Below are 25,818 nucleotides of genomic sequence, written 5' to 3'. Positions count from 1 at the left end.
TGATATTAAATTACAATGGTCTTTATATGACATGAAACAGTTAATAATTGACTGAGTATTTTTCCTCTTGAAGAAGGAATATGTATTTATTATGTGTCATTATGTATTCTTTAAAGAGTTGCAAATGGAGTTATTATTCTCATTAAGAAGGAATAATATGTATCATTATGTGCTCAATACAGAGTTGATAATGAACTTATTTATTATCTCAGTCAATATTGAGGGTGTAAACATCAATGAAATATCTAAAGAGCTTGATGATGTCAGTTCATGTCTGAAGATTGAGTTTTTCCTTGAATGAATTTTATACACCAGTTAGCCTACATCTAATAATCTCTTGAAGTAGATAAGAAACCGTTTAGACTCGGTGAGGATACCTTAAAAAATCCTTACTTCATTGTCGTTGGAGCACCATTTTAGAACTAGAAGTTCCATAGTCGCAACAAGCATGATATTTGCGATGAAATTGCTAGCAACATCTAGAGCTCCTTCTATAATGAAATATTGGAATAGTGTTTAATATATTCTCCGAGTTACAAAATATTTTGGCATTTAGGGGAGAAACAAATGTATGGTTTGATAGGCTACTTGGGTACTGTCTATTTTGTTTGATTCCCGTGATGCCAAATCCCAAACTGGTTATACAATGAATTACTCCCAATGTCCTAAAAGAGGACAATAACACTTGTGTTGCACAAATGATATATGAGTGTGTTAAAGAATATTTGACAACGCATATATAGCGTCAAAATTCAACCCATATGAGCTCTAGAAGAGTCAAAAAATTATTGTGCAAGATATTCACTCTAGTGACAATCCAGAAGATTTGTCCAATCCATTTCTACAAATTTTTGGAAATATATTTTGTGTAGGATTTGAAGATTGTTATCTTGAGGGGAGTATCATTTTACATGGATCAATCCTGAAGATTGGGTCTTGACGATTAACCGTCGTACTCTTTTCTTTAGTTAAGTTTTTCCCCACGGGGTTTTTCCTTAATCTAGGTTTTTAATGAGGCAGCTAATATAAAAAAAGGATACACATACATCATGCACTTTTTTCCTCAACTAGTTTTTCCCCACTGGGTTTTCTTAGTGAGGTTTATAACGAGGCATGCGTATGATATAGTAATATTAAAAGGGGGAATGTGCAAATAAATACTTAAATAGACAAATCCCAAAATCTTGAAGATTATACCTTGAAGGTTTATGATTATTGGTTTATGGTTGTACTCCTTTTTTCTTTAGGGTGTGTTTTGACTAAACAAAGAAAATGGAAGTCAAAGGAAAATGACACTTAGTCAATGGAAAACAACACATCTTTTCCGGAAAATGACTTCCCCTTATTTTTGGGGGAAGTCATTTTCCACTCTCTCTTCAGCATAACTAGAGAGGCAACTAGCAGAAAATGTTTTCATCTTCTTCCACCATCTTCTCCAAGACTTCTTCCACATCTTTCCATATCTGATCTACGGCTGTGGAAACCACCGGAAACCATGGCTTCTGGCCGCGAAAACCAGCTGATTTTCGTCTTCTTTCACCGTCTTCTCCAAGACATCTTTTCATTTTCTTCCACATATTTCCAGATCTGATCCATAACTGCGAAAACCACCAGAAACCATGATTCTAGCTGCGGAAACCACGGGAAACCAGTTGGTTTCTGACTGTGGAAACCAGTTGGTTTCCGTTCTGGTTTTCGCTCCCGGAAACCAGTGGGCACTGGTTTCCGTGAGCAGAAACCAAATTCTTTGTTTATTTTGTTTTTTTAATTTTTTTCTTTTTATCTTTTAATAATAATAATAATAATAATAATAATAATAATAATAATAATAATAATAAATCATTAAAAACAATTCTTCTCATTTTTCGGAAAATGAAACAAACACATCAAGACAGTTTTCAGGGATGCAACCAGACACTGGAAAGGAAAATATTTTTCAGAAAATGACTCATTTTCTGAAAAACATTTTTCAGAAGTTATTTTCCTGTTTTCCAAACGGACCCTTAGTTATGTTTTTCCCACTGGGTTTTCTTAGCATAAGGGGTTTTTTTTAGGCAACCCTTACAACACATGATTATACATACATCGTGTACTCTTTTCCTTTACTAGTTTTTCCCGCAGAGTTTTTCTAGAAAGGTTTTTAACGAGGCATGATCACGAGAAGATAATGTCCAAGGGGGAGTGTTACGAAGATTTATATTTGTGGCCATTATGCTTTAGTGGTTAGTTATGTTTCCTAGTTTGTAGGGAAGCATATATTATACAATGTTATTTTGTTGGCTGGATGAATGAGAATTCCCCATACATTTCCCTGAGTACTCCATATTATCGTTTTCCATTTACTCTTTCTTTCTATCTCCTATTGTGCGATAAGGTTTTCACCGATGATCAATCACACAAAAAAACTAAAAGTTCATAACACCAACTACTAATGTAGTTTATCAATAAATTTTTAATTTATAATTTTAAATACTTTGTATTAAACTTTTAATAAAGTTTATTATTTTAACTGATTACCCATCTTAAATATGAATTATTATTTTAATTAGAAATATCTATATTCAGAACTTTTTCATATCAAATTAACATAATTATTATATTAAATAAGAAAACTATATAATGAATTAAGCTCATATCTCCATTTTATATATATGAAAATAATTTAAATATTTTAAATCAGTATCTCGTGCATCGCACAAATGACACACTTGTTTTTCAAATAAAAAACACCAATAAATACGGAGTAGTAAACGAAAAGAGGAAATGGGGTGCAAGAAATTTCTTTAAATGCTAAAATGTTGGGCTTGAGCACCTCAACTTGCTTTTTCCCTATCTTCCTAAATACAAAATCACACATAACTTCATTTATAATCACTATTATAAAATTACACATAACTTCAGAGTTAATTACCGATTTGGTCCCTCGACTATGAGAATTTCACCAATTTGGTGCTCAAGTACCAAAATTCCTCAATTTGGTCCCAGACTATGTCATTTTTACCCGATTTGGTTCTCAGTGTAATTTACCGGTCAAACTAAAAAGGCAAATTGAGGATTTTAAAAAAACATCTTCTTCTTCCCTAACTTTAACTCGTTTGTTTTATATAGCAGTCGAGAATGCAGTCCAACGCAGGCGACTCGGTGGCCTCAACGCCGAGATCGGAGCACCACCAAAACCTCGACGACGGTGGCGTCTCCATGCAGCAGCTACCACGCGTCCGCTTCATGTGCAGTTTCGGCAGGAAGATCCTTCCCCGGACTCACGACAATTAGCTCCGCTACGTCGACGGCGACACGTGCATAATCGCGTTGAACCACCACGCGTATTTCTCATCCCTCCTCGTTAAGCTGTCCAAGCTCGCCGGCACGGCTAGCGTGGTCGTGAAGTACCAGTTTCCCAACGAGGACCTCGACTCGGGTTGATTACGGCTACGATGGACGAAGATGTGGAGAATATGATGGAGGAGTATGAACGGGAGGCGCAGAGTCACAAGTCGGCGGCGTGTCTGCAGCGTTTCCTTTTCCCGATAGACGTCGATTCAAGAACCAGCACGATTAACTCCATCCTCGACGGCTCGGCTAAGCGCGAGCACTGGTTCGTCAACATGTATCATCTCTTGCTGAACCCATTACAAATAACAGCCACTTCGTGAATACTGATGTACGGTTATAGTTGTTGGTTAAAATACATATGATTTCTCAAGTTTTCAATCATGGATTGTGCGATTAGGGTTTGATATTTGGAAATTCTAGGAAAATAATCTGTATTTCTAGGGTTTGATATTTGGAAATAATCTGTATAACCCAACAATAAAGCGTGGAGATGAAAATGGACAAGGGAAATAAAGTGAAATTACAAATATGTCCTCGCTTTTATTGCTTTAAAAATGTTGGTTTGACTATATGACCAAATCGGGTAAAAATGACATAATCGGGGATCAAATTGAGAAATTTTAGTAGTCGAGGATCAAAATGGTAAAATCCTCATAGTCGAGGGACCAAATCGGTAATTAACTCCATAAATTCATTTATAATCACTATTATCCACCTACCTACTCTATATATCTGTTCATAACTACTTTTTCAACCTACTGAAGCACAAAGAGAACCATGACCTTCCATTTGGAAGAGTCACTTCGTCCCTAAACCACTAGGTCATTAGCACCTCTTATATCTATTTATTTTAGCATCACCACTTTTATTTATACAATATATATATATATATATATATATATATATATAATATTTTATAGGAATTAGGGTCAAATAGGCCATCCAACTACATACCAAAATTACAATTAGGCCACTGAATTAAAAAAAAAACAACAATTGGATCCCTGAACAACACAAATTCTTGCAATTTAATCTAAAATGACTTGTTTACCTTTTAATATGATGACGTGTCGGTTTCTTTATTTAAAAATAATTTTTAAATTTTTTAAAATAATTTTTAATTAAATAAATATTAAAAAAGCAATCGGAGACCCCTTCGTGTCCGGCTTCGTCTAGCCATGGGGGCGAAGGGGCCCGGCTATGGAGACGAAAGGTTCTCCATGACTGGCCGGAGACGAAGGGGTCTCAGGCTGTTTTTTTTTTTTTTTTTTTAAATTTTTAAATTTTAAAATATTTATTTAATTAAAAATTATTTTAAAATAAAGAAATCGACACATCATCATATTAAAAGGTAAACAATTCATTTTAGATTAAATTGTAAGAATTTGTGTTATTTAGGGACCCAATTGTTTTTTTTTTTTTTTTTTAATTTAAAGTTCAGTGGCCTATTTTATATGTTCTCTTTACAATACCCATATTATTAGGATTGACAATAGGTAGGTACTTGTGTTGTTTAGTCATTGAATTGTCAAATTTGAATAAGAATATATTTAGAACTACTCGAACACTAGTGAATAGTACTCATGCAATTCTAAACCTATTTGACACTGCCTATATAGTACTCAAAATCACTTCGAAACCTATTTAATGCACGTGCATGCTTGTACACACAATTTGAGTATCGGACATGAGAATTTCACTACTATCCGAACACATTACAAACTCAACTATCAACTACTCAAATCCATTTTATTAGGATTTAGGAGGTCAGGTAATTGATATTATTTTACCTATTGTCATCTATAGATATTATTTTTATTATCCGAATTAAAACTCAAAAAATAACCATCAAAATTTTGAATATTTAAAGCAACCCAATCTAACGCGCAGAGTATAATTTGTAAAAAAGAAAAAAAACTGTGAAAATTGAAACAGAAAAATAGAAAACCGAAAAATGCTTCAGAATTATAGCCGTTGAAGAAGTATTATTATGCATGGGCAGCTCAACTGGTCACAGAGGTGAAACTTTGGAAGAATGACCAGGGATCGAATTTCGCCTCTGTGGTTCATGTTCAGTTGAGTTACCATGATTTACATCCTCCCAAATGCTCTGTCGGGTCGGGATGTGGGGGCCCTTAGGGCTTCCTTTTGGAAGAATATTTTTAAATTTCATATATAGATATGAAATACAATTTGGAATAAATCAACTTAATTATATGAATTTTTTCTATAAAGTTATCTAAATATGTACATGATTAGAGATTATATTAACCATACAAAATTTTAATTTTAATTTTGTATGTTATGAAAATAGATACTTGACTAAATATATAAAAGTCCAACTATATTATTATATTGTACATTTTAACATCTTTTTATTTTTCTATTTTTATTTTAAATTCATAATAACAAAAATAAAATTCCGTGCAATGCATGGATAAAACACTATATTTAAAAAATACAATTTGATAAATATCATAAATTAATTAGTAAAATATCATTTATGTGTATAATAATTAAATAAAAAATAAATAATTCAACTATGTGAACCAATAATTTCAAAATGAAATTAATGTACAGATAGTCAGATACAAATAAATATAGCATGATTACATTTACTTTAATTAGTTTTAATTCCCTTAATGATATGACTTTTCTTTATCAGTTTTTTGATGGGAGACTAAATGAGTGTTTGGGTTGCTGAAATTTTTTTTTTTTTAAAATACTTACTAATAAAAAATAATTTTAAAATATTTTTTTACCCCTCATAACATGTGTAAATCTTATATTTTTTAAAAATAAAATTTGATAAATATCATAAATTAATTAGTACAATATCCTTTCTGTTTATAAATTATAATAATTAAAAAAATTAAATATGTGAACCAATGATTTCAAAATGAAATTAATATACAGTTACAATCACTACAAAAAAACACAAGAATAGCGACGAACGAATTCCGTCGCTAAATAGTGAAAATCCGTCGCTAAAGTATTTAGCGACGGATTAGCGACGGAATTCGTCCGTCACAAAAACCCTCCTCGCTAAAAGTTAGCGAGACAATTAATTTTCCGTCGCTAGGCTTAGCGACGGAAATTTCCGCCGCTAGCCGAAATATATCCGTCGCTAAACTCCTTACAACGACGGATCCGAAGAGGACTATTGCGAGCAAATACCGACGGAATAGTCCGTCGCCATAGTTAGCGACGGAAATTCCATCGCGAAAGCAACAACAATTCCGTCGTTAAACTGCTACTACTATGCTCCGCGACGAGATTTACAACGACTTAGCTACGGATTTTTCCGTCGCTAAATATAGAGACGGACGTAACCTTCGTTACCGTCCATCGTTATATTAACGACGAAAATTATCCGTCGCTATTCTTTTATTATTATTTGAATTTAATTTAATTTAACTACAACTTAGTGACAAAAATATCCGTCGCTAAATTTAACTACGAATTTTTCAGTTGCTATTTCGTTACATTAGTACCATATTTGTCCGTCCCTAAATTTTGAAAATTAATAAAACAATTATACCCGCTAATTAATATCAGAAACATGCATTAAACCTATAATATAGTACTTGAATAATATAATTATAAAATATACTATATTAAAAAGCATTCAAAGTGAATAGCAACAACAAAAGTGTTGTAGTATAATGTTACATCATTAGAACCAGTACCAAATATATTAATAAACATAATCTTAATCATCTCCTAAGATTTCATCATTTGAATTAGCCGAATGTTGAGCTTGAGTACTTGGATTGGATAACATGCCATTGCGACGCAACTCATTCATCAAGCTTGCAATTTGAGCTTACATTTGAACCTGCATTTGAGTTCTTTCAGCTTGCATTTGAACCTGCATTCAAATAAAGCTTATAATAAACAATCATGCATTCATAAACCTCCGGTACCCACAGGCGGTTTAGCCGGAGAAAACACAAGTGCCGGTACCCACATGCGGTTTAACCGGCTAATAAACAACAAATAAACAATCATGCATATTTTTATAAACCTCCGGTACCCACAGGCGGTTTAGCCGGAGAAAACACAAGTACCGGTACCCACAGGCGGTTTATCCGGCAAATAAAGAACAAATGTAAAATGCAGACAAAACAGACAACAAACCTTTTTAATTTCTTCTTCTCTTCTCTTTTGATGATGAATAATAATTATCCTCTGCAACTTAAACAAGTTCGGGTTCCTGCAGATTAGAGAATTAAAATTAAATTAAGAATCAAAACAAATCACATAAGAAGGCAACAAGCAATGCAGTTATGTTTTTTAACAATTTCACAGTATGCCTATTCTTTCACTGGCAAATTCCTTTAAACCAAGCACAAAGTGCATTCAAAAGACTGTTATTGTAGACTAACTTCTAGCATGATCAAAGTCCTCAAGCCAAAGATTGGAATCCAAAAGTTGACAGCACTGTTCTTTTTGAGTATGGATATAAATTTTACTCGTCAACCTACATTGGAATCTAAAGATTTTTCCTTGTTTGGTTCAAGAACAGCCTATGCAAGTCTATTATGAATATAAAAAAGTGAATCAAATAATTTGATTTAACACCAGTTAGAGGTTGAGGTCTTGTTAGGCTACTCACCTCTAATTCTCTTTCTAAAGACAGCCTTTGTACCAAAGATGAGTGCATTTGTAATCTGTGATCAATGTCCTGTTTGCAAGAGAAATTTCAAGAGTTCAGACTTCAGAAAGTAACAGATAAATAGAACAAAATCAATAAATTAATGGATGAAACAACTTGGGCCTTGGGGCATCACTGGCAAGAAAGGCCATAGTCAAGCAACAGTCCATTGCTTGTCACAGTACCAAGTAAAATAACAACAAAATATACGGAGTAGTTCAGATATATCTCTTAATCAAAATTTTTTGTAAAATTTTGTGTTCCTAATTTTGCTTTCAAGTTTAGTTGGTTCTGTTAATCTTTCAAATGATCAAATTAAAAAAGTTGGAATATATGAATGGAATGATAAATGTCTGGAAAGTTGTATCCCTTTCCCATGTCAATCCATGACAACACAAATGTTCTAGTTGGTTAGGTAAATTACATGTGACAATCTAGCTTAGGTTTTATTGAAACATGAGCACAAATGCATAGATAATTTGGTTGAACAGAAGCTTAGGATTTCTTTGGTTCAAAGAAGTTAGATTCCTAAGTATACATCTGCCCTGACAATCATAAACACCTTCAGTACTAAGCACAAAACCATCTATACCTAAAGCCTATAGTTCTGAATACTTAAACATAGTTGTATGTCTCACATTTGAGTAGAGACAACACGTAGATACTAAATTATAACATTTTTCATCTTCCAGTATAGTAAAACTAAATTATTTGAATTTAAGGCAAGTACAGAAATAATTAATAATTGATGTTAAAGACTAATTTTATTCTTTCTAACACTATTATAAAAAAAAAAAAAATGGACCAATACAAAATTCTAATAATGCAAATTCAAACTTCAATAGGGAACCATAAAATTCATAAAACACATTATAAGTGCATAATTAATAAACTAATACCATCATGAATCACAGAGCCCAGCAGATAAAAATTAAAATTTCATTCAATTTTAATACAGAACAAATATATATAATCAATATATTCCATTCATATGATCATATCCATCATTTCAAACCAGATGCATGAAGAAAGACAAAGTATTATGGATCAGAAATCAATATTTATCAGAAAATCAAACAGGCCAACCAAATTCTATTTGAAGAAATTAAATATAAACAACTAAAGCTGCAATTTTTCCCTTCCAAAATTATTCTTTGTGTCAGTTCAGAACATGGATTTCATATATTTGGGAAACAAATCGAGTCCCTTTTTTTTATTGTGTTTATGCCTAGAAGATCAATCTGATACTGAAATCGCTTATGCCCTTTAATTTGGTTCATATAATCAGTTGTGTAAAGAAACACAGCTCTGTCAAGGCTCAGGAACAACAAATATGGAAAACAAAGCCTATGCCTTCCCTGTTATATTATAATCCATATCAACTAACTAGTACAAACTCTCTAAAGACTAAAATTCTCTGAAAGCTGTAAAGGAGGCAGAGGAGCAAGACAAGCTGTAACAGCAACTGTGTTGCTCTGTGCATATCATGAGGTGGGATAACATGACCAAACATTTCAAAAAGAGAAGGAAAACTTATGCTAACTCATTAAATGCAATTACATTACCAACTTGTGTGCAACTATAGTACTACTAAAGATTTTTGACGTATACCTTACATAATTTACAACTTTGGGAGCCCCAATAATATTGATTTCCTAATTCCTACTTAAGGTTAAATTGCAACTACATTACCAACATCTTGTGAGCAACTATAATTTTCTGTAAAAGATTCAAGTATTTAACACTTAAACCCAAATAGCCTCTCCAATTTGTACATATCCTTAACAAAAAATCATGAAGACAGACAGAAATTTTCCTGAGATATGTGAAATGGAGTACCATCCGAAACGTAAATAAGATCCTAAACTTACAGGGCGTGTAGAAGCAGCTGCATATAGATGTCCAAACTTTGCAGAGTTGCAGCCTATCCATACATATATCTAATTAAACAGAGATTAATTTGAATGTTACTCACTTGAGGGGGTGTTGTTCGCTGGAGATTGCCACTGACAAAGACGAGAATGCCGCCGGCGGGTCCAGACGGTGGTGCACTGCTGAATGCGGAGAGAATAGCAGAAATTAAGTCGATGATGTTCTGAGAGCGTGAGAGAATCGGCCTTAGTTTTAGAAGTAATGCAGAGAATCGGCCATAGGTTTAGGCGTGAGAGAATCGGCCATAGGTTTAGGCGTGAGAGAATCGGCCATAGGTTTAGGCGTGAGAGAATCGGCCTTAGGTTTAGGCGTGAGAGAATCGGCCTTAGGACTGACTACTGAGGTGTGGGCGGTCGGAGGCGGTGAGGTGGTGAGAAAATAGCGATGGGGAAGAGATTCTAAAACCCTTAGGACTGACTACTGAGTAAATTTTGATTTATGAACTCCTAGCGACGGATATATCCGTCGCTATGAAATCATTAAAAAATATTGTCTTATAAATTTAATGACGGAGTAGCAAATCCGTTGCTAAGAAATAATTGAAAAAAATGACTTGTAAACTTAACGACGGATTTTCAAATCTGTCGCTAAGAAATGATAAAAAAATTTGTCTTATAAATTTAACGACGGATTAACAAATCCGTCGCTACGAAATCATTAAAAAAAATTGGCTTGTAAACTTAACGACGGATTTCTAAATCCGTCGCTAAGAACTCAATAAAAAAATTGTCTTCTAAATATAACGACGGATTATAAAATCCGTTGCTAAGAAATCATTAAAAAAAAATTGTCTCATAAATTTAACGACGGATTAGCAAATCCATCGCTAATAAATCATTAAAAAAATTTGGCGTATAAATTTAACGACGGAATTGCAAATTCGTCGCTACAAAATCATAAAAAAAAATTGGCATATACATTTCGCGACGGATTTGCGTATCCGTTGCTAAGATGTCTAAATCCCGTACAAATTCTAGCGACGGATATGCGTATCCGTCGCTACACTTGAATCAAGAATACATGCCCTTGAAAGATTAGCGACGGATCAATATTTCCGTCGCTAGTCTGTAGCTATTAAAAATAAGAAATTAACTTGCGAAAATTTCGTCGCTAATCCGTCGCTACTCCGTCGCTATGTTTTGCGCCAAAAATTCCCGCTAATAATAGCTACGTATTTAACGACAACAATTTTCGGTCGCAATATCCGTCGCTAAAATTATATTTCACAAAAAAAATAAAATCGGTCACTAAAATGTCGCTATTCCGTCGTTATATTAGCAACAGAATGTATCCGTCGCTAAATCCGTCGTTATTTCCACTTTTTTTTGTAGTGAATTAAATATAGCATGATTAGAATTACTTTAATTAGTTTTAATTTTCTTAATGAAGTGACTTTTCTTTATCAGTTTTTTTATGGAAAGCTAAGTGAGTGTTTGGATTGCTGGAAAATATTTTAAAATAAAAATACATATTAATAAAAAATATTTTTAAAATATTTTTTAACCCCTCATAACATGTGTAAATGTTATATATATATTTTTTAAATACAATTTGATAAATATCGTAATTTCTGTTTATAATAGGTAAAGAAAAAAATAAATAATTCAAAGATGTGAACAATGATTCACGTTGAGTTATTACCGAAAAAATCAGTCTTAAATCACGGTTAATTGTATGTGACTTTTTCCCGAGTCACCCATCCTGATGGTCTGATTGTTTTAACTCTAGACGGGGATGAATAAAATCCCGTTACTACTACCAATGTCGTCTACAAAGAGATTTTCAATAATGTATAATTCAAGTCATTGATATTATGTTTTTTAATATACAAAGATGACAAAATTGCTATATATATACATAGAAAATATAACTTACATATAAATAATTTCTATAACCGAGTTGCTAGACAACGAGTTAATTAGCGCAATTAATACAAATTATAAACACTGATATATAAAATCTCTACAGTTGCAGCAATGAATGCGTATATCTACACGTTAGCTATTAATTGAGAAATTATTTACTTGAATTCAAGCATTGATAACATTAGAAAACATAATCGGTGCAACTCAATTCTTCAATTATATTATATAGGGAAAATGACATTTTTTCCCCCTGTGTTGTTTACTAATAGCACATTTCCCCCGTGTTGTTTATGTAACCACTTTATCCCCCTCAATTATTTTTGAAGTGGCTATTTTCCCCCCTCTCCGTTAAATAAGTGTTAGGGATGTTAAATATGAGGGTAAAAATGACATTTTACTTATTATTATTATTATTATTATTATTATTATTATTATTATTATTATTATTATTATTATTATTATTATTATTATTATTATTATTATTATTATTATTATTATTATTAGTAATGAATTTGGTTTGCAATATAACTGTGCATTTTAAGCGTGGAGTACTACAGTATATTAGGGCGTTGGGTGGGACTTATTATTATTATTATTATATTATTATTATTATTATTATTATTATTATTATTATTATTATTAATGAATTTGGTTTGCAATATAAGTGTGCATTTTAGGCGTGGAGTACTGCAGTATATTAGGGGTGTTGGGTGGGGTCATTCATTAATAATAATAATAATAATAAGAAGTGAAATGTCATTTTTACCCTCATATTTAACAACCCTAACACTTACTTAACGTAGAGGGGGAAAAATAGCCACTTCAAAAATAATTGAGGGGGATAAAGTGGTTACATAAACAACACAGGGGAAAAATGTGCTATTAGTAAACAACACAGGGGGAAAAAGTGTCATTTTCCCTATTATATAATATTCAATGTTATAATTTATACAATTGTATATCAATCTAAATATTTTTAAAATATTATAACAAATTCATTCCGTGCAACGCACGGGCACAAATAGTTTTTTTAAAATATTATAACAAATTCATTCCGTGCAGCGGGCACAAATACTAAAATTGAAACAGAAAAATAGAAAACCGAAAAATGCTTCGGAATCATAGCCGTTGAAGAGGTATGGTGCTTTCTGGTTTGCTTCTCTCACGTTTGAGACAAAATGGAAAAAAAAAAAGTATGGGCAAAACTATAAATATAGTAAAGATAGAGGGCTCAATCTAAAAAGCATCAAACCATTCACTTTTATCGATTTTTGAAATCCCGGGGGCGACGTCATAAATAAAAAGAAACTTGGGAACGAACGTCAAAACTATGAGAAGTACATGAAAGAAATACTCTCCCAGTGCCGAAGTGAATTGCTGTCGTACTTCAATTGCGGCAGTTTCGCTTCACGAATTAGGGCTTTTCAAATATTCATCGTACAAAAGAAGAAGAAGCCCGATTTCCCAACTTTCAGCTAAGCAAGGAAGAAGTAATGCCAGAGTCTGATATTAGGTATTTTTTTTTTAAAATTTAATTATTTTTACTTTCGCATAGCGGGTAGTCCCTGAACTGTGTTTTAGTTAGACCAATTAAGTTTATTGTCCTGAAATCTATTCCTTGAAGTGTATTTTGTTCGATACTGACCCCATTGTGTGCAAGTTGGAATTTTTTTTATGACTTAGTCTTTAATTTTTCTTTTTTGCAATTTTTGATGTTCGTTTTAATAATTTTTATTTCCTGAACTGAATGTCGATTCCATTTCTTTTTGCATGGTCAGATTGAGGGATGATTTGTTGATCTTTCCGTTTAGTATACATAGTTATTGCTTCGCAATCAAAATTTTTGAGTGTGGTTACTAGTTCAAGTTCATTAATTTGAGTTTTATTAGTTTATCTTGTATAAATTTGCATTTACGAAATCTTTTTCTTTCATGTGGTTTGTTTACATGACTGTTGGGCATTATATTTTGATTTGTTCTTTTTCTTTGTGATGAATTCATTCTTTGAGGTTGCTTTTGTTGGATTTGTAATTATTTGCTTTTTTTACTAGGCAAATGGGCTGTATGTATTTATTTTAGATGCGTGGTTACGTTGAACAGCTGCTGCATATCTTAAGAGTGTAGGTGTACCTTTTTACAGATTGGATTTTACAAATTACAAATACCACTTCTGGTAAGCAATTTTCTTATTATATTGTAGGATTTGCAGGTTAGACCCTTGTTTGTTCTCTTAGTTAGACATTGACATCTTTGTGTTCAATCATAGGTTGTCTCTTAAGTTTCTTGAATGGCTCCTATAGATGTTGTTATCAGTTCTGACGATTCTAGTGAAGATTCAGAGTTGCGAGCAATAGATGAATACAAAGATGAGTCACCTACAGTGGACTCTGCCTCTTCTGATTTTAGGGTTCTTCCAACATGGGCATCAGGTTAAAGATTTTATTTTATTTTAATTTTTCGCTAACCTAATTTTCAGGTTTGAATATAACAAAATTTGACTAAATCTCAGATCACAGTCGTCCCTCTGCAAGGGGTCCTTCTCCCAAAAGAACAGCCTCTGCAAATGGAAGTTCTTTTAATTTTAATGGGGTGAATGCAAGCTCTTCAGTGCGTCCATCTTATGGTGATAGATTTGGAGCTTCAAGTTCTAGGGCTTCTGCTGATGATAGAAATGGTAATATGGTTCTGCATTGTCATTAAAATTTTAGACAATATTGGTTGGTGATTTAAAATTTCACATGTTTGACACAGATCATGTCAAGAAGAGGGCGCTTCCTGCTTCTTTTTATCCTTCTGGTCCTTCTTCCAGATCCAGTTTAGTAGAGAATGTTGGCAGCAGTCAGATTCGTCAAACCCAAGAAAAATCTTATCAATCTGCTTGGTCAACTCCAAAAGATGCAGCTGCTATCCATTTGAAAGACCATTCCAGCAGGGGCATTGGTAATGGATTAGTTGTCAATGATAACAAGGGAAACAGAATACTACCTCCATTTTTGATGCATAGAAAATCTGCTTCAGGTGCTTTGTATACTGGTGTGAATGATCCTCTACATCATCCTGGGATGGGTGATGAGAGAGCAGCAGGAACTGATGAGAGGCTGATTTATCAAGCTGCTTTACAGGTGTTCTTTGGTGCCTTCAATTTTAATGCTTTTTCTATCTTGTATATATCTTTCTTATTTACAAGGGGCATGGTAAGCTGCTTTCAGTTCCTTATTTCATTTTTTATTAAGTTTTAGTGTGACAGGACTTCATTTCCTAGCAACACAGTTTTTCTTATGCCAAGCATCCTGCTAGAAATAAATTAATCTACTTACATTCCTTTATTTGATTGCTTGATTTGGGGGTTCAGCATTGGTTTTGCATAAGCATCTGAAATTGTTGCAAGTACTGTCATGTAGACATACAATCTTCAATATTGTATGTCTATAGGTTCTTTGTGAATACAAGATATAATTTCATGGTCCACTTCATTAAGGCTAGTAACCTCATTTATATTTGTCTAGTTTTTGTTAAAACTTTTTCTTTTTGTTGTTTCCTAGTTTGATTGGCTTCCAGTCATAAGGTCTTTATGCTGTAAGTGTAAAACTTTTAGTCATCCCAGTGTAATGACTCTGAATTTCAAAATGCTTGTATTCCTTACAATTGGAAAGGTATAACTTATAAATGAATGTTCCATCAGAAGCTCATGGCTTTTGGATGTGTTTCTTTGTAATATTTGATTGGGATCTCTTAGACTATCGGTCTTAAGATGCAGGTGGTTACATTTTGGTATGAATATATCTGTCACTTCCTTGCAGGATTTAAATCAGCCCAAGGTAGAAGCCACATTACCTGATGGTCTTCTATCAGTTTCTCTGTTAAGGCACCAGGTCTGTATTCTGCTTAATTTAAGTGCTTTTGTTTTCTTTTGGTATTTGTGGTTCTTAGTTGCCATAATCTCAATCTTCAGAGGATAGCCTTGGCATGGATGCTTCAAAAGGAGACTTCTAGTGTACATTGTCTGGGTGGAATTCTTGCTGACGATCAGGTTACTTATTCAGTAAAGCCATTATCCTTAATTTTCGTAACTTCTGATCTTTCTTACGTAGCTTATACATTATGTAACAGGGCCTTGGGAAGACTGTGTCAATGATTGCAATTATACAGACACAGAAGTCTTCACAGGAGAAAGCTAAATCTAAAAATGTGGGAGTTATGAAAGCTCAAGCCTTGAATTTGGATGACGATGATGAAAATACTGGTACTACTTCTCAGGAACCAAAACAGAGTGCTGAACCTGATGACTTTCAGGTGATTCCAGAAGCAAGTACTATGAAGGGATTTCGTAGAAAGAGGCCAGCTGCAGGCACATTGGTTGTATGTCCAGCCAGTATTCTTCGACAATGGGCTCGGGAGCTGGATGAGAAAGTTACAAATGAAGCAAGACTTAATGTGCTGATCTATCATGGAGGAAATAGGCCTAGGGATCCTGTTGAATTGGCAAAATATGATGTTGTTATAACAACATATGCTATCGTGACAAATGAAGTTCCAAAACAGCCGGCAGTTGAAGATGATGATGATGAGCAAAAGAATGGTGAAAGATATGGATTTTCTTCTCAATTTTCTAATTACAAAAAGCAGAAAAACACATATGTTAAAAAGAAGGGGAAAAAAGGTAGGAATGGAATTGATACAGATGATTTTGATCCTGGTTGTGGTACACTTGCTAGAGTGAGCTGGTTTAGGGTTATTTTGGATGAGGCTCAAACTATAAAAAATCATAGAACACAAGTGGCTAGAGCCTGTTGCAGTCTTAGAGCGAAAAGAAGGTGGTGCTTGTCTGGAACACCTATACAAAATTCCATTGACGAGCTATTCAGTTACTTCAGATTTCTAAGATACGATCCCTATGCTGACTACAAAACATTTTGTAGTGGTGTCAAGTACCCAATAGCTATGAACTCGATACAAGGTTACAAGAAGCTTCAAGCAATCTTGAGGGCCATTATGTTGCGCCGAACAAAAGGTGATTATACTTCTGTCAATCTAATACTTTTAGTGTTTAGTGTTTTGGTTTTTCTACTTTGGAGGGATGGCAAAAGTAATTTTGTTCCTTAGTTGTAAACTTGTACTTCCTTTGTTCCCAACATGGAAATACAATATTTATTACTTTATTACTCAAAACACCCTTTAAAAAACCTACTACATTTATTATAAGAAAAATTTACAGTGCATTTATCATGGGAAAAATGAAAATATAGTATATATCACTTAGTCAATAGTCAATACATTAAATTTATTTTCCTAAATTCGTATGTCCAGTTAAAGAGGACATACTTTTGGAATGGAGGGAGTACTTATTACTGAACTTTGAAAACATCAAAACACAATTTTATTACTTTCTTAATATGAAATTACAAATGCAAGTGGTAATTGTGTTTGGATCAGAGATGGGTTGCAGTGGTGGGGGTAAGAATGATGGTGAATAGTTGGTGATAATGGTGGTACAGGGCAGTTGTTGGCAATAACAATTTGGGGTGGAAGTAGGTGGTGGGCAGTTATGGTAACAGTAATAACAGGTGGGTGGCGATTGTGGTATTGTGGTGGTGGGTGGAAGTATAGTCGTTACTGTAATAGCTGTGGGTGGTGGTGGTGGTGGCTATGGTGGTTGGTTGCTGGCAGTGAGAGTGGTAGCGGGTGGATATGGATGGTGGTGATGGGAGTATGGGTGGTGGACTCTATGGTTCATGTGCGTTCTCCATTTTTAAGAATAAAGCGAGAAATGTTGCAAGTTTACTGAGGAAACTTTGGCAAATATCTTGTTTTCCAACTTCCTTTGTTAAAGATTATTACTGGAAAGTGGAGTTTTCTTTTTTCTATCATAGAGCCAGTTCCTTTTGTGAAGTTTTCTTTTTCTAATATAAAGCTAGTTCTTTTAAAATACAAAACTATATTTTCCAAGCACTTAAAGTATGGTTAATTTCTTTAAAACAATTTGTGCTCTAAATGTATCTTGGTTCTTAGGAGTTTCCAATTCTATGGTAGACTGGTAGTATACATGCTTTTCTGTCACTTGGAATGGCATAAGTTTGGGGATTCCAATCAATTAATTTGTTAGAGTAGAGTTGTTCTACATCTTTTAACTTGTGATCATTGGTTTGAACATTTCGTTTCTTAACGTGGATGCCTGCTCTGATTGTTTACTGATTGTCATTGACAGATTCATCTTTTATCATCATTTTAAGGATGACTGAACTATCTTTCATATAGACTGTTAACCCCTGCTGTAGATTCCTTATTCAATAAGAAAGGGGAAATGTATCTTTTTCCAAAAATAATAGTGGGGAAAAAAATAGTGAGGCAGGCCTCTTGACAGTCAACTAGCCTGGTTAATTTTCAAGCTCTATCTCTGCATAGCGATGTACTTAGTGGATTTTCCGGCTCACTTTCTGCATGATATGTACCTCAAATTTATTTGATTCTCACCTAAATTTGATTAGTATGCTTTCAATGTTGATGTTGAGCTTCCTGAGCAATATTGGTAACAGATTTGGTAGGTTCAAAATTACAACTGAGCATTGAACTGACACCAAAGAATGTTAATGCATTACCTAAATGCTTTGCACTAATTTTTGAAGTCTCAGAGAATGTGTTACCTAGAAGAATGTAGGTCTTATGTAATCATTACCAAACTTTTTTCTTCCTCAGTTGAGGGCCAATCTGACCTTAGAACTTTCATGTTTGGTGGAGAGGGTTAATGAAGAAATGTAGTCTATTTTGCAACAAAAAAATACTACTAATAATTATTATTATAATAATACTTTATACTTTATTTGACTTTGTCCTTTTATTCTTTCTACCAATCTCTTGCACTTTTAACAGTTAAGTTTGCTAGGAAGTATAGATGTTTATACTATTCTTGTAATGCTGAAATATTAGATGTTAGAAGTTAATAATCTTCAGTGTTTTATTCTAGGTACATTGATTGAGGGCCAGCCAATTATTAACTTACCACCAAAAACTATACATTTGAAAAAGGTGGCTTTCTCTGCTGAGGAGCGTGATTTCTATAACAGGCTAGAAGCTGCATCGCGCTCACAATTTAAGGTGCCTGAATGTTGTGCTAAATTATTAAATTTTACTATTGTCTTCCCATTGTTTTTAATTGATATGAAGGATATAGCTATGTTATTCCAAATCTTGAACTAGTGTTAGAGATTTTAATTGTTCAAAGCTTCATTAGCAAGGCCAATAAAGCTTGAACCTGTACAATAACTTTGATGTATCATCATAATGTCATATTAAATAATGGTGAGCAATCTGTAGAGAAAGATCTTTTTTAACATAGATGAAGGAATTCTAGAATCAGCATAGGTTGTAGGAAAAGATATGTTCTAAAATGGGAAGCTACTCATTCATGCTCCTAAAATGTCATTTTAAGGATGGATGGGATTTCAGGTTTGTGAAATGGAGGTGGGGTATTCTTGGCAGGGTGCATTTGATAGATTGGGGTTGGGATGTGATCTTTAAGTCATTGACTGGGGTTGCATTTTGGGAGGATTTCTTATTTGAGGAATAAAGGTTACCTTACTAGAATTGATGGCGGCCAGCTAGGTGGCAAATAAATGGAGTGATTTCGTCTGTGGTTGGGTTTTGGAGTAGAGAAATGCTTAAAATCCTGGAACAGATGCATGAGCTTGACAACAAATGAACTGGACAGACCTTGAAAGTAAATCCAATGGTTAATAGAAAGGGAGAACTTTGGGTCCTTGGGACAAGGAATTCTTGTCTGTGATTTTTAGATCTTATAGCTTCTAGAAATATACTCGAAAGTAGTTTTTCAAAAGCCATAAGCTTTTTTCTATTAAGCATTTAAGCTTATCCACAACGCTTTTTGCTTCTCGCGTAGGGGTTGCATTACTGACCATTTACATGTCATTGTAAATCATATATATAATATATATAACCAAGTGTTAAAAATTGATTTTGTGGTCCTGTTTCTTTTTGTTAAAAAATGTCACTGTCAGTTTGTGCTTCAGTGTTAAAAAAATGTTACAAAAATGTCACTCTCGTCCAGTGTTATCAAGGCGACGCCTAGGCGTCCGGTCGGTCGAGACCGAACGCCTAATGTGCTCGCCTCGCCTAAGTGCAGAATACAACCCAAAACCCCACCAAACATACATGGGCTGAACCTACACACTAAGGCGAGTTGACCGGTGTAATTTTCAGCCGGAGAAGTCGCCGGAATCTGCCTCACGCGGCGGCGCGTGGCGTCGGAGCAGCTGCTCAGCGGCGGCGCGTGGTGGCTCTGATGGCGGCGCGGTTAAAGCTCCGGCGTCGTCCTCCTGTTCCGAGCAAAGCCCACTACCTCACTCTGGCATTTTATCAATAAATACTAGACTTCTCACCACCCTAGGAAAAACTATTCATCTTCTCAAGACAACTTGAAGTAAATAGGGTTATAAAAAGGCTTCCCAAGACAAGATATTTTCAATATACAATAAATACTTGACTTCTCACCATCCTAGGAAAGACTATTCATCTACTTCAAGTAAATAGGCCAGCAAAGAGGCTACCCAAGACAAGATATTTTCAATATATATATACTTTTTATTTATTTAATACTCATCGCCTAGTCGACTAGGCAGTCGGTGGCATCTCGCCTAGAAAGTCCGCCTTGATAACCTTGCTTGCTCTCGTCACTTTGTTGTGATTTCACTCTCATCAAGTTTGTGTTCCATAAAATAATGGTAAAAAAGCTATTATGATGAATATTTTTCATACACAAAAATAGGGATGAATATACTTCAAACTTTTTGAGTACTTCCTTGTCAAGAGATGCTGATCTTTCCATTAGGGGTTGTTGATTTGAATGGAGGATAATAGGATATAGACTAGCAAAGAAGTGAGAAGACATGAAAAAATATGGGAATTTCTTGGCATCTCTTTTAATAAGATGATGAAAATATGGAAGCCACATTTGAATCAAGGTCGCAAGTTGGGACTAACATGGGCCACCACCAGAGACCATAAACCAAGTTATTTGGACTTGGAAGAAATGCTAAGACATAACAATGAGAAACCAATAGGCGTTGAGTAGAAGTGAGTTAATCTAAATTAGTATACCTAGGAAGAAAGTTTCACTCAGTCACCTGTGTGGCTGTGTCTGGGCCTTCTCTATTAAAATTTCTGGGTCAGTAAATGTTTGATTCCATTTTGGCATTCTAATTTGTTTAAGGAGTTAATGCCATTTTTGGTCCTAGATTTATATGCGGCAGTCCACTTTTAGTCCTTTTTTATTAGAACATCCACATTTGGTCCTAGTATTATTGTGGCATGACCATTTTTGGTCCTCTATCAACAAAATAGTTTTAATGCCGTTCAATACAAAGTCATTTTGGTCTTCAATTATGATTTTTTTCAAAAAAATAAACATAAAAATATAACGGCGTCAACTCACTTTGTATAAACATGATCGAAGTGCATTTGAATTTAACGACATTTCAATGATTTTGTTGATGGAGGACCAAAAATGGTCATGCCACAATAATACTAGGACCAAATGTGGATGTTCTGATAAAAAAGGACTAAAAGTGGACTGCCACCTATAAATCTAGGATCAAAAATGGAATTAACAGTATTGTATTATGATGATATACAATTCTTCAGTTTAGCTTTATGTGTTTCAGATAATGCTCTGCATTGGTTGGGGGGTTTAAGTTCTTTCTGTTTTTGTCCGCAATGTATTCATGCTTCAGATAAACCCTGACTTTTCTGAGTTTTCTCCATACTGTATCAGTTTAGTTTAGTCTTTATTTAATTTTATCTTTTTAAATGAATTCCTCTAACTTTCATATACTATCTTCTCATAGGCATATGCTGCTGCTGGAACTGTGAGGCAAAATTATGCAAATATTTTGTTGATGCTTTTACGTCTACGGCAGGCTTGTGATCACCCACAACTTGTTAAGGGACAAAGTTCTGACTCTGTCAAAAGAACTTCAACGGAGGAGGTGAAGAAACTTCCCAAGGAAACTCTCAAGAGTTTGTTGAAACTTTTGGAGACTTCAGCCCTCTGTCAAGTTTGCCATGTAAGTTTCTCCTAATCATTCTACTCCCTTTGTTTAGTTGGTAATCGAAACATTAGTGGATCTAAGATGCCTCCCTGAGAACCCATGTGGCTGTAAAGATCATCCAAATCATAGGTCAAATAATATTGAGTTTGTAATAGCTGAGTTGTTGGCAGCCTTTAAAATGACTCTTTAGATACAACAGACTGTTGGAAAGCAATCTCAAACTCATATTTTTTGAGTCATTTTAGACTGCTGGAAAACAATTTTCACACAGAATTGATAGGAAACTATATCAAAGAATGCTTGTACCATTTATAATTAGCAAAGTAGGCATTTTTCGAACAGAACTGTGAAATTTATACACAAATTGAGTAATGAAATAGTAATAGGAACTGTAATCATCTCAGGGGGAATAAATTGATTAACTTTGAAGTTTGTACTAAAATGATATGCAAAATCAAATCTTGGGGAATTTAGCTGTAACCTTTGAAACAAGGGAAGTTCCGAGTGGAATTGTGCCTTTTTGCTATATTTTCATGGGTCAATGCTGCAGATTTTTTTTTTCCTCTGCATTATTTTCTGCTAGAGATTCTTAATTAATCTTTTAATATTTATATGCTTCTCAACAGGATCCACCCGAATATGCTGTTGTCACTTTGTGCAGACATGTCTTCTGCTATCAATGTGTATCTGAGTATTTGACTGGGGAAGATAATACTTGTCCTGCTCATGGATGCAAAAAACAACTTCATGCTGATATTGTATTTTCAGAGGCTGTCCTTAACAGATGCACTTCTGATAATCCGGATAAAGATCCTCTGAATTTGTATTTATATGATGATAAATCTATAATGGGGAAAAAGTATTGTTCTTCCAAAATCAGGGCTTGTCTTGAAATTCTTAATTCATTTTGTAAATCAGAAGATTCCAGCTCAGATTCTGATATCTTGGTCCAATCAAATGGGGAAACCTCATCTATTGAAAACAAAAACTCAGTTCCACACACAGAAGGTCCAATTAAAGCTATTGTGTTTTCCCAGTGGACGGGCATGTTGGACCTAGTTGAGAGGTCACTAAACCAGTCTGGCATACGATATGAAAGGCTTGATGGCACAATGAGTCTTGGTGCAAGAGACAGGGCGGTTAAAGAATTCAACACCAATCCCAAGGTTGGAGTTTTATATTATATGGTTTCAGTTCAACCAAAGCTTTTAGTTTCTCTTAGATGTGGGCTAGCGAAGTAGTATTAAAATATGTAGAATTTTCTTAGTTCTTTGTTGCCCCCTTTCACATATTATGAATTTTTCTTGTCCTATTCTTCAGAGCTAATATGTTACTAGCTGAAAACAAAAAAAGAGATTTCTTTAATGCTTGGTTAAGTATGTTAAACAAAAAGAATTTTAAAATCCCTATATCTGTTTACACAAGTATTACATGCATGGAAGGCAAGGCTATGATTTGCATGTATCTGGAATGTGCTTTCATGTATGATCCAATGTCAGCATATGAGTAAAATTCTTTCTTCTGTAACTGTTGTGTACTAGGTTTCAATTTTGTGCTGTGTTAAATATTTTCAGAGTATGCCTTAAATTATTGCCCTTTTACAGGTAACTGTTATGATAATGTCTCTGAAAGCTGGAAACCTTGGTCTAAATATGGTGGCAGCTTGTCATGTCATCCTTCTGGATCTCTGGTGGAATCCAACTACAGAAGATCAGGCTATAGATCGGGCTCACAGAATAGGACAGACTCGTCCTGTAACAGTGTCCAGATTAACAATTCAAGACACTGTTGAAGATAGGATTTTAGCTCTCCAGGTTAACTTTTCAACTAAACTCTACATCATCATATCATTTTTTGGATATGAATTACCATATGTTGTATTTCTTGATCCCCTGGTTTCAGTTTGATCAGTTACTCTTTATATATAATACCAGAACTTCTAAAACAATGTTTTGCAAAAGCAAGACTACTTTTGGTGTTTGGGTTGGTGGGGTGGCAGTTTATGCATATTTGTGTGTGTGCCTGTGTAAAATATATGATAAGATTTTTGTTCTTTCCAAAGAATTCTTCTTGTTGGTATGTGCTTTCTATAGCTCTATGATAATTTTGCTTGCATAGACAATGATACCACAATGAGTTTAATAAGGAAATAGGGCGTTTATGACATGCTAGGAAGTAGCAGAACACTAGAAGTGTGGAAGGAAGTCTAGTCCTAGTGCACTCTAGCTCTTGGGCTTTTTAATAAAATGGAATAGATGATGATTCTATGATACACTGAACTCACTTAGAGTGCAAGGTTAGAATGGCATCAAGGGTATGCACTAGAATGAAAGTTTTCCATTTTCCCTTGATTTAAAAAACTGGAAATTGCTATCTACATGGAGTTTCTATTCACCTTTCACTTTATTCCACTTCATTGTTTGGAAGGTATGTGAAATGGATTGACAATTTTGATAAATTAGTTCAAAACCCTTCCCTAATAGCTGTTTCACTTAAAACCACAAAATGAATGATCTCTATTCATACTCCCTAATTTGCTGAAAATTAAGGTAGGTTATTTCTCAATGACTCAATCTCTATGAAACATTGTTGGTTCATCTAAAAAGATAGTTGATAAAGATAATTTGTTTATTGCTTCGAATTGAACCAAAAATGGTGGTGACTAGGGAGATAGTTTTTTGTGACAGCTATGGTGGTGTTCCAGTGGTGGCTATGGTTGTAGCTTATTAGTTGAATAGGGTGAAGGAGAAAACAAATTAAATATCATGTGATGACGAAGCCAAATAATGAAAAGATGAAAGAGTTACTCTTTAATGCCTAGTGTTCGGCTTCTCTTGTACACAAAAACGGATGGGGTTTATCTCAATCTAGTAAAAACCACATAACTCCATCTCTCGTGCACACAAAATATCAAAATTTAAGATTTTTCTTAATATGTTTTTATATTTTACCCTTAACTTGTGGTAGTTGTTGTTGCGTTTCAGGAAGACAAGAGAACCATGGTTGCATCTGCTTTTGGTGAAGATCATGCAGGAGGCACTGCAAGTCGCCTCACTGTAGAAGATCTAAGGTACCTTTTTAGACTTTAAGAAAAAGTTGATTGTTTTATTTTGTCTTTGAGGGGGAAAAAACAAACATTGGTTAGTAGGAGTAGATGTCTAATGGTTAATGATCCGATCGAGCTAGCCTTACGGCTTGATGGGCATTGTTGCATTTCTGCTGGTACCATAAATTTTGCCCCCTTGCAAATGCAGAAATGTAAAGCAGCCAGCTTTTGCTTGTATATATGTAAGAAATGTGTATTATTTTGAGCATTAGCGATGCTGTTATGTAATGATAAAATCTGCTTTGGTGCTTGTGATGTGGATTAGATGTTGGTATGTAGTTTGTGCAGGAAGTTGGGGCATGATAGAATTCATGCATTTCTGTCAGTAATTGTTGCTGTCAATTTGTGGTTACCTTCTTTTTATTTTTGGGTGTAACCCAGGGTATCCACTGCCAACTAATTCCCTCACTGAATTGTAAGCACCTCTAAAGGGTGGACATTTGGTTAAGGATAAATGAGACCTTTCTACTCCATCACACCCTCCAAGTTCCCAGTGTATGCACGTTAGGACACATTGATTAATCCTTTCGTTAAATTGTAGACACCTTTAAAGGGTAAGAAAATTGACTTGGAGATTAAGTCTGCTCCATATCCCATATCAAGAATTAATCCCTTAACGTTTGGTTAATGATAGATGATTTCCTTTTACTTAACCACACCTTTCAAGTTAATTTGTGGTTACCAAGTATAGGTGATGATGATGTCTGAATTCCCCTGTGAAAGTTCTATCCATATGTGTGTTGAGTTTGGCCCCAAATTCAATATTTTTTTGAGAATTGCACTTCTAGATTCAAATTACTATTGAATAGAGATTTTTGTAGCAGATTGCTTGGGGAGGGGTGGGTTGGGGTGTGCAAAAATGTCT

The 25,818-nt window shown here is 34.3% G+C and overlaps 1 protein-coding gene and 2 long non-coding RNA genes across 3 annotated transcripts; 1 reads left to right on the top strand and 2 right to left on the bottom strand.

The window, feature by feature from the left end:
• Nucleotides 1-432: 432 nt before the first annotated feature.
• LOC109188584 lies at nt 433-14,043 on the bottom strand. Its single transcript, XR_002055448.1, has 3 exons — nt 14,033-14,043; nt 5,208-5,212; nt 433-526 (listed from the first exon to the last, which is right to left on the bottom strand). It is a non-coding gene; the product is annotated as an uncharacterized LOC109188584 (long non-coding RNA).
• Nucleotides 6,959-10,321, bottom strand: LOC109188582. The gene is made up of 4 exons (XR_002055446.1): nt 9,966-10,321; nt 7,952-8,020; nt 7,474-7,549; nt 6,959-7,204 (listed from the first exon to the last, which is right to left on the bottom strand). It is a non-coding gene; the product is annotated as an uncharacterized LOC109188582 (long non-coding RNA).
• LOC109188577 (helicase-like transcription factor CHR28) lies at nt 13,023-25,203 on the top strand. The gene is made up of 14 exons (XM_019339213.1): nt 13,023-13,300; nt 13,838-13,959; nt 14,053-14,215; nt 14,296-14,460; nt 14,538-14,726; nt 14,805-14,908; nt 15,587-15,658; nt 15,739-15,816; nt 15,897-16,797; nt 18,748-18,878; nt 21,644-21,862; nt 22,474-23,013; nt 23,452-23,661; nt 24,832-25,203. The coding sequence occupies exons 3-14, from the start codon at nt 14,074-14,076 to the stop codon at nt 24,934-24,936; spliced, it is 2,856 nt and encodes a 951-aa protein (XP_019194758.1). The 5' UTR covers nt 13,023-13,300; nt 13,838-13,959; nt 14,053-14,073; the 3' UTR covers nt 24,937-25,203.
• Nucleotides 25,204-25,818: the final 615 nt, after the last annotated feature.

This window comes from Ipomoea nil, unplaced genomic scaffold (assembly GCF_001879475.1).
Source record: "Ipomoea nil cultivar Tokyo-kokei standard unplaced genomic scaffold, Asagao_1.1 scaffold1436, whole genome shotgun sequence".
Taxonomy (NCBI): Eukaryota; Viridiplantae; Streptophyta; class Magnoliopsida; order Solanales; family Convolvulaceae; genus Ipomoea; species Ipomoea nil.
Note: the sequence above shows the minus strand (reverse complement) of the source record. Positions and strands in the feature narration are given on the sequence as shown.

Excerpts from the sequence above, each read along its gene's own strand:
- LOC109188577 (XM_019339213.1), top strand. The coding sequence starts at position 14,074 with ATGGCTCCTATAGATGTTGTTATCAGTTCTGACGATTCTAGTGAAGAT. Across the intron at positions 15,817-15,896 it reads GAATTCTTGCTGACGATCAG|GGCCTTGGGAAGACTGTGTC; the intron begins GTTACTTATTCA and ends ATTATGTAACAG. Across the intron at positions 21,863-22,473 it reads CCCTCTGTCAAGTTTGCCAT|GATCCACCCGAATATGCTGT; the intron begins GTAAGTTTCTCC and ends GCTTCTCAACAG.